The 13,692-nt window shown below is 48.9% G+C and overlaps 1 protein-coding gene across 1 annotated transcript; it reads right to left on the minus strand.

The window, feature by feature from the left end:
* Positions 1-201: 201 nt before the first annotated feature.
* On the minus strand, positions 202-13,116 carry LDHA (lactate dehydrogenase A). The gene is made up of 8 exons (XM_062196400.1): positions 13,008-13,116; positions 10,661-10,810; positions 8,610-8,727; positions 6,906-7,079; positions 6,550-6,723; positions 4,688-4,805; positions 1,456-1,579; positions 202-974 (listed from the first exon to the last, which is right to left on the minus strand). The coding sequence occupies exons 2-8, from the start codon at positions 10,784-10,786 to the stop codon at positions 810-812; spliced, it is 999 nt and encodes a 332-aa protein (XP_062052384.1). The 5' UTR covers positions 10,787-10,810; positions 13,008-13,116; the 3' UTR covers positions 202-809.
* Positions 13,117-13,692: the final 576 nt, after the last annotated feature.

Here is a 13,692-nt window from a genome sequence, read left to right on the forward strand (position 1 = left end):
ACGTGGGATACCCAGAAGAAACTCCTGGCTTCGGATCAGCTCAGCTCTGGCCATTGCAGCCAGTTAGGGAGTAAACTATTGGATGGAAGACCTGTCTTTACCTCTCTCTGTAACTCTTTCAAATAAATTAATCTTTAAAAAAAAGTCACTGCAGATTTGCCCATAATGTAATGAATAAATGGCAGCTTTAAAAACTTATCTTAATAATAAAACAAGAGAGCAGTCACTGTTCAAGGTTTATTTGGTGATTTAGTTGGTATGACACATGGATAGCTGGTTGCATTGCTATATGTAGATCTTTCTTTTTACATTATGTGCAGTGTACACTATTCATACATACAATACACAAAATAAGATCCTTTAGAACAGTTATGCACAAGACATGCAATACTGAGTTTATACAATATTGGATCCCAGGTTGTGACTGACTGGGAAAAAAAAGTTGGACTAAGCACGTTTGGTGAAGGGACCAGAAGTTACGTAGCACACAGTAAACGCACGTCTAGTCGGAAGGGCAACTGGAGCTCGTGCAACACAGGCAGTGGCACCTCAGAGGTGGCGAACTATATCTTGGGCTGCCCAGCTCAGGATGACACAGTCAGTGTCACCCAGTACCTGGATGTAGCTGTCGGATTTTGTAAACCATTCTATTTCTAATTTTAGGAAACTGATGGTTTTTTCCCTCTCTAGGCCATCATGATCTCACTGCTTTAATCATGGATCAGATTAAAAAGGACCACATGCACAACCTCCAACTAAAACCCTGTTGTAGCCTAGACAGTGAAGTGGTAGGACATTATCCGAAGACTTTAAAACTGCAGCTCTTTTTGGATTCCCCAAAGCGTGTCCGCGCTCTTCTTCAAGTGGGCCTCTTCTTCAGAGCTCAGGGTCACCTTCACAACGTCGGAGATCCCATTTTGTCCCAGGACGCAAGGAACACTAAGGAAGACATCCTCCTTTATCCCATAGAGCCCCTGCAAACAAAACAGGAAGCGTTTTACCTTTTGTCTGTGCGTTCTGGGGCTTCCTGAGACTTACAAAGCGTATTGAACACAAATTGCTCAGTGGACATTCCCTTCCGGGTGTTCCACTATGATGCAATGAGCACTACCAGGAATGTCATCGAAACAGCAACAAGACTTCCATTCTCAGAGAAATCTAAACTCTGACCACTGAACATGGTAACTGTCCAGTTTTTATCCTGTAACACTTTGGTAACCCTACCTTCAGTGCAGTTTCTATTTCTCCTAAGGGGGAAAAAAAATGTTTCTTTTATAGACTTCCACCTACATCAATATAGTTTGTGAGCCCTAAATATAATTAGTTTTTGAGTCAAGTTGTCAAGTGACAATTTGGGGGTGGGAACACTTGATCTGGCCCTGCCAAAGCGGAAGAATCATTGTTTAAAACCAGGAAACACAGCATTCAGATACACTGTTGGCCACACAGACCCACCTTAATCATGGTGGAAATCGGATGCACCCTCCTGAGATTCTTCATTATGCTCTCTGCCAGATCTGCCACAGACAGTCCAATGGCCCAGGACGTGTAGCCCTTCAGCTTGATCACCTCGTAAGCACTGCAGGGGAGGGCAGAAAGCAGCAGAGCAAGAGACACAAAGCAAAACAAAGCTTTAACTGAACTGCATGTGTTACACTAAATCATGCCACAATTGCATTGTAAACTTAAGAGTAACTCTTGCACATGGATAGCAGGATATTATGTATAGGAATGTCCACAACATTGCTGTTAGCAATAGCAAAAACATGATGTCCAATGCTCTCCAACAGAATGGACAAATTGTGGGATATAGATGAGATATGATGGAATATTACACAGCTGTCAAAACAAATGAACCATAGGGGCAGATATTGTGGTACGGCACATTAAACTACCTCTTGGTACATCCCATACTAGACTGTCGGCGACCAAGTCCCACCTCTCCCTCCAATCCAGGTGCCTGATGAGGCTCACACTGAAAATTCTGCTGCCATCCGCTGGGGAGACCCAGCTGGAGCTCCTGGCTCTTGGCTTCGGCTTATCCCAGCCCTGCCAGTTGTGGGCATTTGGGAAGTGAATCAACGAATGGAATACCTTTGCACCCCACAGCTCTGCCTCTCTGCTTCCCAAATAAATATACTTAAACAAAAAAAGGACTATAGCTACTGGCAAAAAGACTGTACTTTTAGAAATGTGATATTGAAGGTTGACAGCCGAAGGGGAAAAAAAAAGGAGAAATATAATTTTGAATCTCAAAAGGTAAACCTGGCCGGCACCGTGGCTCAACAGGCTAATCCTCCGCCTTGCGGCGCCAGCACACCAGGTTCTAGTCCTGGTTGGGGTGCTAGATTCTGTCCCAGTTGCCCCTCTTCCAGGCCAGCTCTCTGCTATGGCCAGGAAGTACAGTGGAGGATGGCCCAAGTGCTTGGGCCCTGCACCCGCATGGGAGAACAGGAGAAGCACCTGGCTCCTGCCTTTGGATCAGCGCGGTGCGCCGGCCGCAGCGCGCCGGCCATGGTGGCCATTGGAGGGTGAACCAACGGCAAAGGAAGACCTTTCTCTCTGTCTCTCTCTCTCACTGTCCACTCTGCCTGTCAAAAAAATAAAATAAAATAAAATAAAATAAAATAAAATAAAAAGGTAAATCTGACATTACACAGAGTGTACTTGATTCAGGATCATCTCAAGAGGGAATGTCAGGGAGACAGATGGGCGGGTGGAGTCTGTGGCACAGGATTCACTGACAATATTTCCAAAACTAGCACACTAGTAAGACCCAAGCAACTCTCTACCCACTTGACAGTTAATGTTTCCTGGGCTGAGTGGTGGGTTTAACTAAACAAATGTTAAGTAAGAAGACCTTGCAAAGACCAATCATGAACCAAGGATTATGACCCACTCATAATCTTGAGACTTGAAGTCCGTACATGACTGCAAAGTTTTTTAATAAAATATTGCCACCACATGGAGAGCTTCTCATCATGAATCTAGGCCTAGCTCACAACTTGGTAACCATCAGAATAAACAAGCTACCTGTGTCTGTTCATAAGGGCCATATAATAGGTTGGAAGTAAAAGTTATTTTCAACTAAGCGAATCACATATGCTATTGAAATAAAGACTAACACCCCTAACAGAATGGACTTGAGATAACTTGTTTTAAATTAACCATTTATAATATAGGCATAGGACTACAAACAAGTATGTCATTTAAAAAAAGGAGAAGACTTTAGCAACAGGGTGGGTATTGTGGCACAGTGGGTTAAGCTGCTGCCTGTGACTCCAGCATCCACACAGGTTCAATTCCTGGCTGCTCCTCTTTGGATATAGCGCCCTGCTCATGCACCAGGGAAAGCGGCAAAAGATGGTCCAAATACTTGGATTCCCGCCACCCACATGAGACCAGGATGGAGTTCCAGGTTCCTGACTTTGGCCTGGCCCAGCCCCAGCCATTGTGGCCATTTGGGGGGTGAACCAGAAGATGAAGATATATCCCTCTCTCTATGTAATTCTGTCTTTCAAATAAATAAAATAAAACTTTTTAACAAATTACATCTCTAGGGAAAGATGGATAAAGTGTTTAAAACTTATATAGCATTAATAAACATTACACATTTGTAATTATACATTATGTATCATTAATTAATAACTGTAATATTCTTTTGTGTATGTGTAAACATACGTTTTTATTTCCTTGGAATTCATTATCTATAATTGCCGAGTTGTACATACATCCGTTTTCAGTTTTAAAGGAACTGCCAAACTATTTTCTGACTAGTTGTGCCATTTTACATTCCCACCAGCAATGGATGAGTAGGGGTCAGCATTGTGGCACAGCAGGTTAAGCTGGTATCCCGTATGAGCACCAGTTCGAGACCCAGCTACTCCACTTTTTTTTTTTTTTTTTTATTTGACAGATAGAGTTAAACAGTGAGAGAGACAGACAGAGAGAAAGGTCTTCCTTCCATTGGTTCACTCACCAAATGGCTGCCACGGCTGGAGCTACACCAATCCGAAACCAGGAGCCAGGTGCTTCCTCCTGATCTCCCATTCGGGTGCAGAGCCCAAGGACTTGGGGCCATCCACCACTGCCTTCCCAGGCCACAGCAGAGCTGGACTGGAAGAGGAGTAACCAGGACTAGAACCCGGTGCCCATACGGGATGCCGGCGCCACTGGCAGAGGATTAACCTAGTGAGCCACGGCACCGGCCTAGCTCCACTTCTGATCCAGCTTCCTGCTAAAGTATTTGGGAAGGCAGCAGCAGATGGTGCAAGTGCTTGGTCCCCTGCCATCCATGTGGGAGACCTGGCTGGAGTTTCATGGCCTGGTCCAGCCAAAGCTGTTGTGACCATTTGGAAAGTGAACCAGCAGATGAAAGATCTCTCCTTCCTTGCCCCTCCCTCTGTAATTCTGCCTTTCAAACAAATAAAGTTAAAAAAAAAAAAAAAAAAAGAATGGACACACGATCTAGTTTCTCTACATCCTCACCAGCATTTGGTGTGGTCACTGCTTTTACTTTAGCCACTCTTTTCCTTTTAGTTTCTTGTTGTTGTTACCTGTTTTTATAGTATGATCTTTAACAATGCTTAATAAAACAAGTTTTCTAACAAAAAGAACACAGATTTTAACCTTTTAAATAAAAATAAAAACTTAAGCTTCCATGTTGCCAGATTGCGAGATCTATTACCTGTCTACCACTTGCTTGTGAACCTGTTTCCACTGTTCCTTGTCTGCATCGGTGCCCAGCTCTGGGTGCAGAGTCTTCAGGGAGACACCAGCAACATTCATGCCGCTCCACACAGGCACTAAAAGAAACAGCACAGAATACACTGATTTGCATACACCAGTAGTCTAGTAATTGCAACTCCTTTCTCTAATTCTCTTTCTGATCTGCACAGGACAGTTATTCCCTATTGGCAGATGGACAACACTACCAATATCCTTACTCCTACATTTGCATCTAGATTATATAAAACTAAGAATTCTATACTGTAACCTGTTCTCCTAACCTACAGGAAAGGTTAATCTGTATCTATATCTATACACACACATACACACACATATAGATATATTTGAAATATAAAAACAGCACGAGAACATAAGGGGAATGTTCTTGGTGTAACAATTCAGACTTCTGTACAGACTGAAATATTCTTCACATGTGATCATAACAGAATTTTTCTTGGACTCCATTTGGACTGGCTGGTCTTTTCAGGACCAAGAAGTTCACCCAAGTATAAACATTTGTGATATTAAATAATTGAAGTCAGGGCCAGCATTCTGGGAAGTCAAGTCACACGCAATGGCACCCCATATCAGAGTGCTGGGTCAGGTCCCAGCTGTTCTACTTCGATCCAGCTCCCTGCTAATGCACCTGAGAAGGCAGCATATGATGGACCCAGTACTTGGGCTCCTGCCACCCCCACGGGACCGGAGGTGGAGTTCTGGGCTCCTGGCTTCAGCCTGGCCCAGCCCCAGACTTTGCAGTCATTTGGACAGTGAACCAGTGAGTGAAAGATCTCTGTGTCTTTCCCTCTTTTTTCTGGTGCTCTGCCTTTCAAATAAATCTTTAGAAAAAAATAATAATTGAGGTCATCCTAAGAACTATAGTCATAACACCTCCATGGAAGAAGTGTCAATCCCCACCTCCTGTGCCGTCAAGTCATACAAGGGAACCAGCATCGTGGGATAGTGAGTAAAGCTGCCACCTGCATCCCATAGGGGTGCCAGTTTGAGTCCTGACTGTTCCACTTCCGATCTAGTTCCCTGCTAATGTTCCTGGAAAAGCATTGGAGGATGGCCCAAGTGCTTAGGCCCCTGCACCCATATAGATGGCCCAGAGGAAACTCTTAGCTTTGGATCAGCCCAGCTCTGGCCGTTGCAGCCATTTGGGGAGTAGGCTGGCAGATAGAAGACCTCTCTGTCTCTCTCTGTGATTCTCTCTCTCAAATAAATAAATCTTTAAAAAAAAAAATGAACTCATACAAAATGGCTAAAATTCTAACAAAGCTTAGTGTCATTATACAAAATGGTAGCATATTAGTCAATTTTTCATGACTCCAACAAACTATGAGAAACTAACTTTATAAAGAGAAAAGTTTACTTAGCTCCTGGTTTGGGAGGTTCAAGTCCAGGATCAGGTGGTCCCACTGGTTTGGCCTCTGATGAGGGTGGCAGTGGTGGAGCAAAGGGCATGGGAGGATCACAAGACAAAGAGGGATGCAGGGAGAGGCAGGGGCCCACTTAGGCTTCAGAACCAACCCTCTCTGAGACTTGTTTTCCGAAGGGACACCCCCAGTGACCTATGCACACCTGTCACTAGGGCTACCTCCTAAACACCGTATCTGGATTAAAATTCCACCCTCTTACTACTGTTAACCACAGGAATGTGGGAACCAATTCTCATTCAATCCGCAGCAGGTAGGTAGCAGGGAACCAGTGTTCCCTGACTAATGGATATCTGACTTGGGCTCTGGTTTAAGAGTAAGATGCCTGTCAGCTTTTATACAACCTTTCCGGACACAAAAAGAGGAAACAACCGATGCTTACCACTTGAATCTCCATGCTCGCCAAGGATCCAGCCGTGACAGCTCAGCGGGTGAACTCCCAGCCTTTCCCCCATCAGGTAACGGAAGCGAGCTGAATCCAGATTGCAACCACTTCCAATCACACGGTTTTTGGGAAAGCCACTTATCTTCCAGGCCACATAGGTCAGGATATCCACTGTAAAGAAAACATGGAAGGAAAGAGAATAGCTGAATCACGAGATGATGGCTGGCTACCAAGACACATGGTGCTACATGGATCTTGACAGCAATCGTAGCTCATCAATGAACATGTGTCCACAGGGTATCACACAGTCAGCTTCCCCACAGCTAGCCTACTTCTGTGCAGAGAAGTCTCACCTGGATTGGAAACAACAAGCAACTTGCAGTTGGGGCTGTACTTGACAACATTAGGAATGATGAATTTGAAGATGTTCACGTTACGCTGGACCAGGTTCAGACGGCTTTCTCCCTCTTGCTGCCGTGCCCCAGCTGTGATGATCACCAGCTTGGAGTTGGCCGTCACACTGTAGTCTAGAGAGAAGTGACACGGATCAAGGCCTTTAAGAGAACTCTCCCCCCAGCCAGTGAAAATCTACTTCCCACTTCTATGGACAGTTTTCTCAGGGATTTGTTCATGTGGCACAATAAATGTCCCCACTTCCCTGTAGATCTTTCCTTTGGTTTTTGGAGTTTAATCACTGTTTTATCACCCTCTAACGGAGGAAGAATATGCCAATGCCTGGCTGTATTCCAGTGCTGAGTCCCACTGCAACTTCACGTAACTACAGCTGGGGAAGCTTGATTCTCATTATCAACTCTTTATACTTCCCTAAACTTCTCACTTCCTGAGCTCAATGTTCACTCTGCCACACTCCTACTTAACTACTTAATTGTTGTCACACCAGTCCAGGGATAGAATTTTTTTTTTTAAGCAGAGACACCTTTACAGTTAACATGTTTTGCTTCTAGATACCCTGTGGGAAGGCTAATCCAGGGATGAAGATAACACAAGGAGTCACTAACAGGGGCACTGTGGGGTAGTGGGTAAAGCTACCGCCTGCAGTGCCGGCATCCCATATGGCTGCCGGTTTGAGTCCTGGCTGCTCCTCTTCCAATCCAGCTCTCTGCTATGGCCTGGGAAAGCAGTAGAAGATGGTCCAAGTCCTTGGACCCAGAGGAAGCTCCTGGCTTTGGATTGGCTCAGCTCCAGCCATTGTGGCCATTTAGGGAGTGAACCAGTGGATGGAAGATTCTCTCTCCGCCTCTGCCTCCCTGTAGCTCTGCCTTTCAAATAAATAAATAAATCTTTAAAAAACAAAAAAGGAATCACTAACAGTAAGTGGCACTGATGACTTGGGGTCATGTTAAGGTTCCCTGGCTGGAGCTGGCATTTGGTGCAGCAGGTTAAGCTGCCAGCAACACATATCAGAGTGCAGTTCAAGTCCCCATTGCTCTGCTTCCAATCCAGCCGCCTGCTGATGGCCTGGAAACAGCACAAGATGGCCCAAGTGCTTGGGCCCCTGCCACCCACGTGAGACTCGGAGGGAGTTCAGGTTCCTGCCTTCAGCCTGGCCCAGCCTCAGCCACTGTGGCCATTCGAGGAGGGAACCAGTGGGTGGAAAATCTGTCTCTGTCTCCCCTTCTTTCTGCTACTCTGCCTTTGAAGTAAATAAATAAATCTTTAAAAATCTTTTTTAAAGATTTATTTATTTGAAAGGCAGAGTGAGAGAGTGAGAGAGAGAGAGCGAGCGAGAGAGAGAGCGCTCTTCCATCTGCTGGAAGATCCAGATGGTCGCAACGGCTAGCTCTGGGACAAGGCCGAAGCCAGGAGCTTTATTCAGGTCTCCCAGATGGGTGGGAGAGGTCCAAGGATTTGGGCCATCTTCTGCTTCTTTTCCCAGGTCATTAGCAGGGAGATGGATTGGAAGTGGAGCTGACAGGACATGAACCAGCGCCCTTATGGGATACTTGTATCTTACCTGATATGCCACAGTGCCAGCCCCAAATCTTAAAAATAATTTAAGTCTAGCATGAACTATAATATAAACTTGTTGAACTGACCCTTGCCAGAGACAATTTTGGGGGTTCTAAGGAAAAGGCTGCCATGTTGGAGATCCATCATCTCTCCCTTCAGTTTATCTTCCATGACGTCAACAAGAGCAAGTTCATCAGCCAAGTCCTAAAAGACACAAAATTGTCAGTTAAATGGGAAATTGCCATTTCTACTAGAAGGCATGAAAAATTTCTGTACTGCCGACACAGGAAAGTTTCATTTATAGATCTGTTATCAGTATTAGTATCAGGACATACTTCAAAGTAGAGCTAGGCTCCTGTTTTAAAATCGGACTCACAGGGGACCAGCACTGTGGTATATTAGGCTATGGCACCAGCATCCTAAAAGGGTGCCAGTTCGAGTCTCGACTGCTCCTCTTCTGACCCAGCTCTCTGCTGATGGAGTAGGAAAGCAATGGAAGATGGCCCCAGTGCTTGGGTCCATGCACCCATGAGGCAGACCTGGAAGAAGCTCCTGGCTTCAGAGAGGCCCAGCTCTGGCTACTGTGGCCAATTGGGGAGTGGGTGGAAGACCTCTCTCTTCCTCTCCCTCTGTGACTCCGCCTCTCAAATAAATAAATAAATAAGTACTTTTTAAAAAATCCGACCCACAGAGCTCCCATACCCAGCCCTGGCCCTCCCTCGAGCCGTATCTCCCCATCGGAGCATCCTCCACAGGAGTTCTGCTGCTGCTGGTATGGAAGCAGAACGGACTGGAAGTAGCTACAATTAACTTCCAATTGTGTAAGATCATTCTATTTACTCTCTCAAATTCACTTTTATGCACTAACTTTAGGTTGCTATTCATTAAGTAGGCTATATCGATCACTATCAAGACTTGAAATTAAAAAGTAATATTTTGGGGTCAGTGAGCAGTGTGGTACACTAGGCTCGACCACTGCTTGGGATGCCTGCATCCCATGTAGGAGTGCCTGGCATGGAGCATGCTGCTCATAGGTACCCTGCGAGGAAGCAGAGGATGTGGTTCAAGTGTCTGGGTCCTTGCCACCCATGTGGGAGACCTAAATAAAGTTCCTGGTTTCAGTCTGGCCCAGTCCTGGTTGTCACAGGCATTTAGTGTGGAGCAGCAGCTATCTCTCTCTTGCTCTGTCCCTCTGCCTTTGAAATCAATAAAAGTAAACTTGAAAAAAAAATTCGGTATCATTCTCCTGTTGTTTCCATATATGAACCAATATTAACAGTTCTGCATAAAGACAGATTGTGCATTGCATAGTAAAAGCAAAAAAATATTCTTGCAGTTGAGCCTACAGAAGTTCAGACCAGCACTGCCAACGAGACATGGTCTGCTGCAGATTTACCCCCAATCTACGATATAGAGTGATCTGGCAGGAAAAAAGACCATAGATGCTTCGTACGTGTGGGAAAAATAACATCAATTTCAGGTCCAGTGGGAAAGGAATTAAGAGCTGGTATATCATTATGCGCTCTCTCCTAAGCTTAGGACATTCCCAGCCTAACACTAGGCCTCTGCATAGTTCGTTTCTGCCTTTGGTCCCTTCTCACTTTAATCCAGTTCTGTTCAGAATGCCTAATTCCTCATTTTACTCTCATTAGGAACTCCAAATTGGAACCTTAAAGTTGCCTCGATTTCTTTTTGATGTAAACCACATTTCAATACTCTCAAGCAGTCTTTATTCACAAGTTCTCTTTCTCTAATGAGATTTTAGTCCCCTAATCATTAACAAAACCGTTATCCAAGGGTGTGGGTGGGGAGGACTTCACATCTCCCAGATTTAGCATGATTTTAAATTTACCATATGAGACATTCTCAATTCAAAAACCTAGCAGAGTAAAATGAGAGTCTGGACTCATCCTACTGAGTGACGGGCAATCCACGCAGACGCCCTGCTACAACAGCACAAGGAATTCGAAGTGCTGGGTCCGCTGATATTTTTGTTTCAGATACACTTTATGTAAAGTCGCTTCCACAGAAAGGTATGTGAGTGGGCACATAAACCTAAATATTTTCATATGTGACATGAAGACGCAAGCGTCGGGGATCGAGTGGGAAGCAGGGGTGTGGTTGAGGACTCACTCACCTTCATTAAGATACTGATGGCACAGGCCATGCCCACAGCACCAACCCCCACCACTGTGATCTTATTTTGGGGGACATGTTCTTCCTTCAGAAGGTTGTGAATCAGCTGATCCTTGAGAGCTGCCATTTTGGACCTGGAACCAAAAGGAATCTATAGGGGGGAAAACATTCAGGGTCACTGATCGGCTTCATGTTTCTCAACCAAGCGCTGCTCTCAAGAGCTTTACTTCCTTTTAGGTACCTGCCACTCAAAGTCACGACAGATGTCCAAAAAGGAGGGAAGAAGACCTAAAGGTGTCCAAAGGAGAGCTTAAAGACCTAATGCTGGCCTGCACCGTGGCTCACTAGGCTAATCCTCCGTCTGCAGCGCCGGCACCCTGGGTTCTAGTCCCGGTTGGGGCGCTGGGTTCTAGTCCCGGTTACTCCTCTTCCAGTCCAGCTCTCTGCTATGGCCCGGGAAGGCAGTGGAGGTTGGCCCAAGTGCTTGGGCCCTGCACCCGCATGGGAGACCAGGAGGAAGCACCTGGCTCCTGGCTTTGGATCGTGGCGGCCATTTGGTGAGTGAACCAACGGAAGGAAGACCTTTCTCTCTCTCTCACTGTCTAACTCCGCCTGTCCAAAAAAAAAAAAAAAAGACCTAATGCTGTGGTCGTCTGCCCGGGAACTTGGCATGAAAGGGCCTCACCTTGGCATGGAAAAATAATATGGACGTCTGGGTGTAAGTATAGCCTCCCGAGGGCTCACTCATCTTGGCTGATTAACCCCAAGAGGGGCCGGCCTTCCTCAGACAGAACGCAGCGAGCTGCCCGCCCAGCCACTCTGCAGCCACGCAGGCGCCTACAGCAGGGGGACTGCCAAGCCCCTCCTGGAAGGACCTGAACTACGTGCACAAAGTGCCATTAACGGCCACAAGCCGCTACCCCAGCCCCGAGGCGCACGCCGAGCTCCGCGCATGCGCGGCTTCCGCCCACCAGTGGGGGGAGCCCAGGGCAGGGGCTCCGCCGCGGGAGCCCCCAGGTTTTACGCCCGGCCCAGATCCGGAAGATTAAGGGACACCGGAGAGCTGTGCGCACGCGCACTCCACAGCGGCGGTGGCTGCGGGCGTAAGCCGCGCCCGGGAGCGGAGATGGGGGCTCTGCCGCTCTGTGGTCACAGGCAGGGAGTTAGACTTTAGACTCCAGAAGCAGACGCGAGCGACGTGAAGCCTGGCTGGCAGTCGGCCTGCCCTGGCGTGAGGCCAGAGCCTCTTAAGTCGCAGTAAGAGAACCAGGGGCTGTTGGGCAACCGGCAGGGAGGAGCCTGGCCTCGTGTGGCTTCTGCTGTGATCCGGGTTGCAAAGGCGTGAGGGCCGGTATTAGGAAATTTTGACAATCCAGGAAGTGCAGAAGCCTGGAGCCCTGTAGTTAACATTTATTTCGTGGAACTCTCGGATTCCACAGCCCAGAGAGGGGGGCTCTTCTCTCCTGCGCCCCCAACCCTGCACTGCACTCACTGGGCAGAACCACCGGTCACCGCCCCGAAGAGCAGAAATATCTGCGAGGACCTCCAGGCAGGCCGCCCGGAGTCAGCGGGCTGGGCTCAGGTCTCTCCTTACAAATCCCTGCTATTTCGAGACCGCGCTCTGCAGCCTGGCAGGGGGAGGGGACTTCTTCCTGCAGAGAACTTTGCCAAAGCCTCAGCCCTGGGGTCTGCGAGGCCCCCTTCCGTGAGGAATGGGGGTGCACGTGGGGGCGAGCGCCCTGCAGAACGAGGGTCTACTGCAGATTCCCCAGCACTCGGTCTCCCCGTTTTAGCAAAAGGAGGGGATGGGCGGGATGAGCCCCCTCTCAGTGGGCCGCCTCAGGTGCTAAGGCACTGGGGCTCTGCCTGAAGCTTCGTGACCTTTGCATGCACGGCGCTAGGTGCAGCCCCCGACGCACCGGCTGCTAATTAAGAACTACCACTGCGCAAAGGGCGTCTCGTAACCTGTAGGCGCCAGCCGCCCCGGTGGAGCCCACCGCGGCGCTCGGTGGCTTTCCGGTTCCCAGGAACCCGCCCCGGACCTGCTGAGGCTTTCTCGGCTCCAGGGGCTCCGAGTTGTTGCACCGGTGGCCGATTTCGAGCCTGAAGGCACCCTTCCTTCTGCATCCACCCCAGGTTGGGTGCGGCCGGAGGCCATGGTCCCCGCTTAGGGAGAAAGCAGAGCGTGGCGCGGGCTACCGCCCAGGTCTCCCAACTCCACTCTTGGGAAGCGACTCCTACAGCCCCTGGGAGCCCGGAGCCCTCGGTGGGAGCGCCCGGCCGCCGGACCAGAGGCGAGGGCTCGCCCTCCCGCCCCTCGGGCGTGGTGCGCGCGGGGCCTGACCTACCGGGAGTGCAAGTCGGACAGGCGTGGGGGGCGCTCGGTAATGGGACCCGGGCTCGGCGGCAGCGGCTCCAGCACTCGAAGCTGAATGCAGGAGGGGCCTTAAATGGAACCACGAGGCTGACGTCAGGGGGGGAGCCAGGCGGACGTGCGGGAACCCACGTGTGGGTTGGGCTGGGGGCGGGCGCCGAGCCGGGCGGGGCGCTGGAGAGGCCCGGGCGGCGCGCGCAGCCGGACCGCAGACCTGCAGCCCGAGCCACGTGCGCCCGGGCATCTAAGGGGCCTCCGCGAGCCAAGCGCCCCGCAGCCGCTGGAGCCCGGGCCGGAGCTATGGGCCGAAGGCAAGAGGGCGGACCCTCGGCTTCCCCTTGCGCAAAAGGTGGAAGTTACTCTCCAGGAAAGGTGATCTGTGTCTTCATCACCATTTCCCGGTGCCCTGAGCAGCTTCCGACTCGGAAGAGGCAGTCGACAAGCATTTGTTAAATGAAAGCAAGGAAATATTTAGCACTGTGTCGGTCTATCCCTTCTAACCGTCTGCGAATCTTCCGCAGTTTTCAACGACTCCCAGGAAGCCCGGGCTGCCCAGGCCTTTGCCAAGTGACTCGTCTGCGCTCCCTCCAGCCCCACCCCTCTGGCGGCCCGGGCTACCGGAGTCCTAGCATCTCCGCACCCGACCTGCGCCTTAGGCC

Source organism: Lepus europaeus, chromosome 7 (genome assembly GCF_033115175.1).
Source record: "Lepus europaeus isolate LE1 chromosome 7, mLepTim1.pri, whole genome shotgun sequence".
NCBI lineage: Eukaryota > Metazoa > Chordata > Mammalia > Lagomorpha > Leporidae > Lepus > Lepus europaeus.

What these genes read in the sequence shown, in the direction of transcription:
- LDHA (XM_062196400.1), bottom strand. Translation starts at nt 10,786, where the DNA reads ATGGCAGCTCTCAAGGATCAGCTGATTCACAACCTTCTGAAGGAAGAA. An exon ending in CCATCAGTATCTTAATGAAG is followed by an intron (nt 8,728 to 10,660) that starts GTGAGTGAGTCC and finishes TGTGTCTTTTAG; the next exon opens with GACTTGGCTGATGAACTTGC. An exon ending in CGATTTCCACCATGATTAAG is followed by an intron (nt 975 to 1,455) that starts GTGGGTCTGTGT and finishes TTTTGTTTGCAG; the next exon opens with GGGCTCTATGGGATAAAGGA.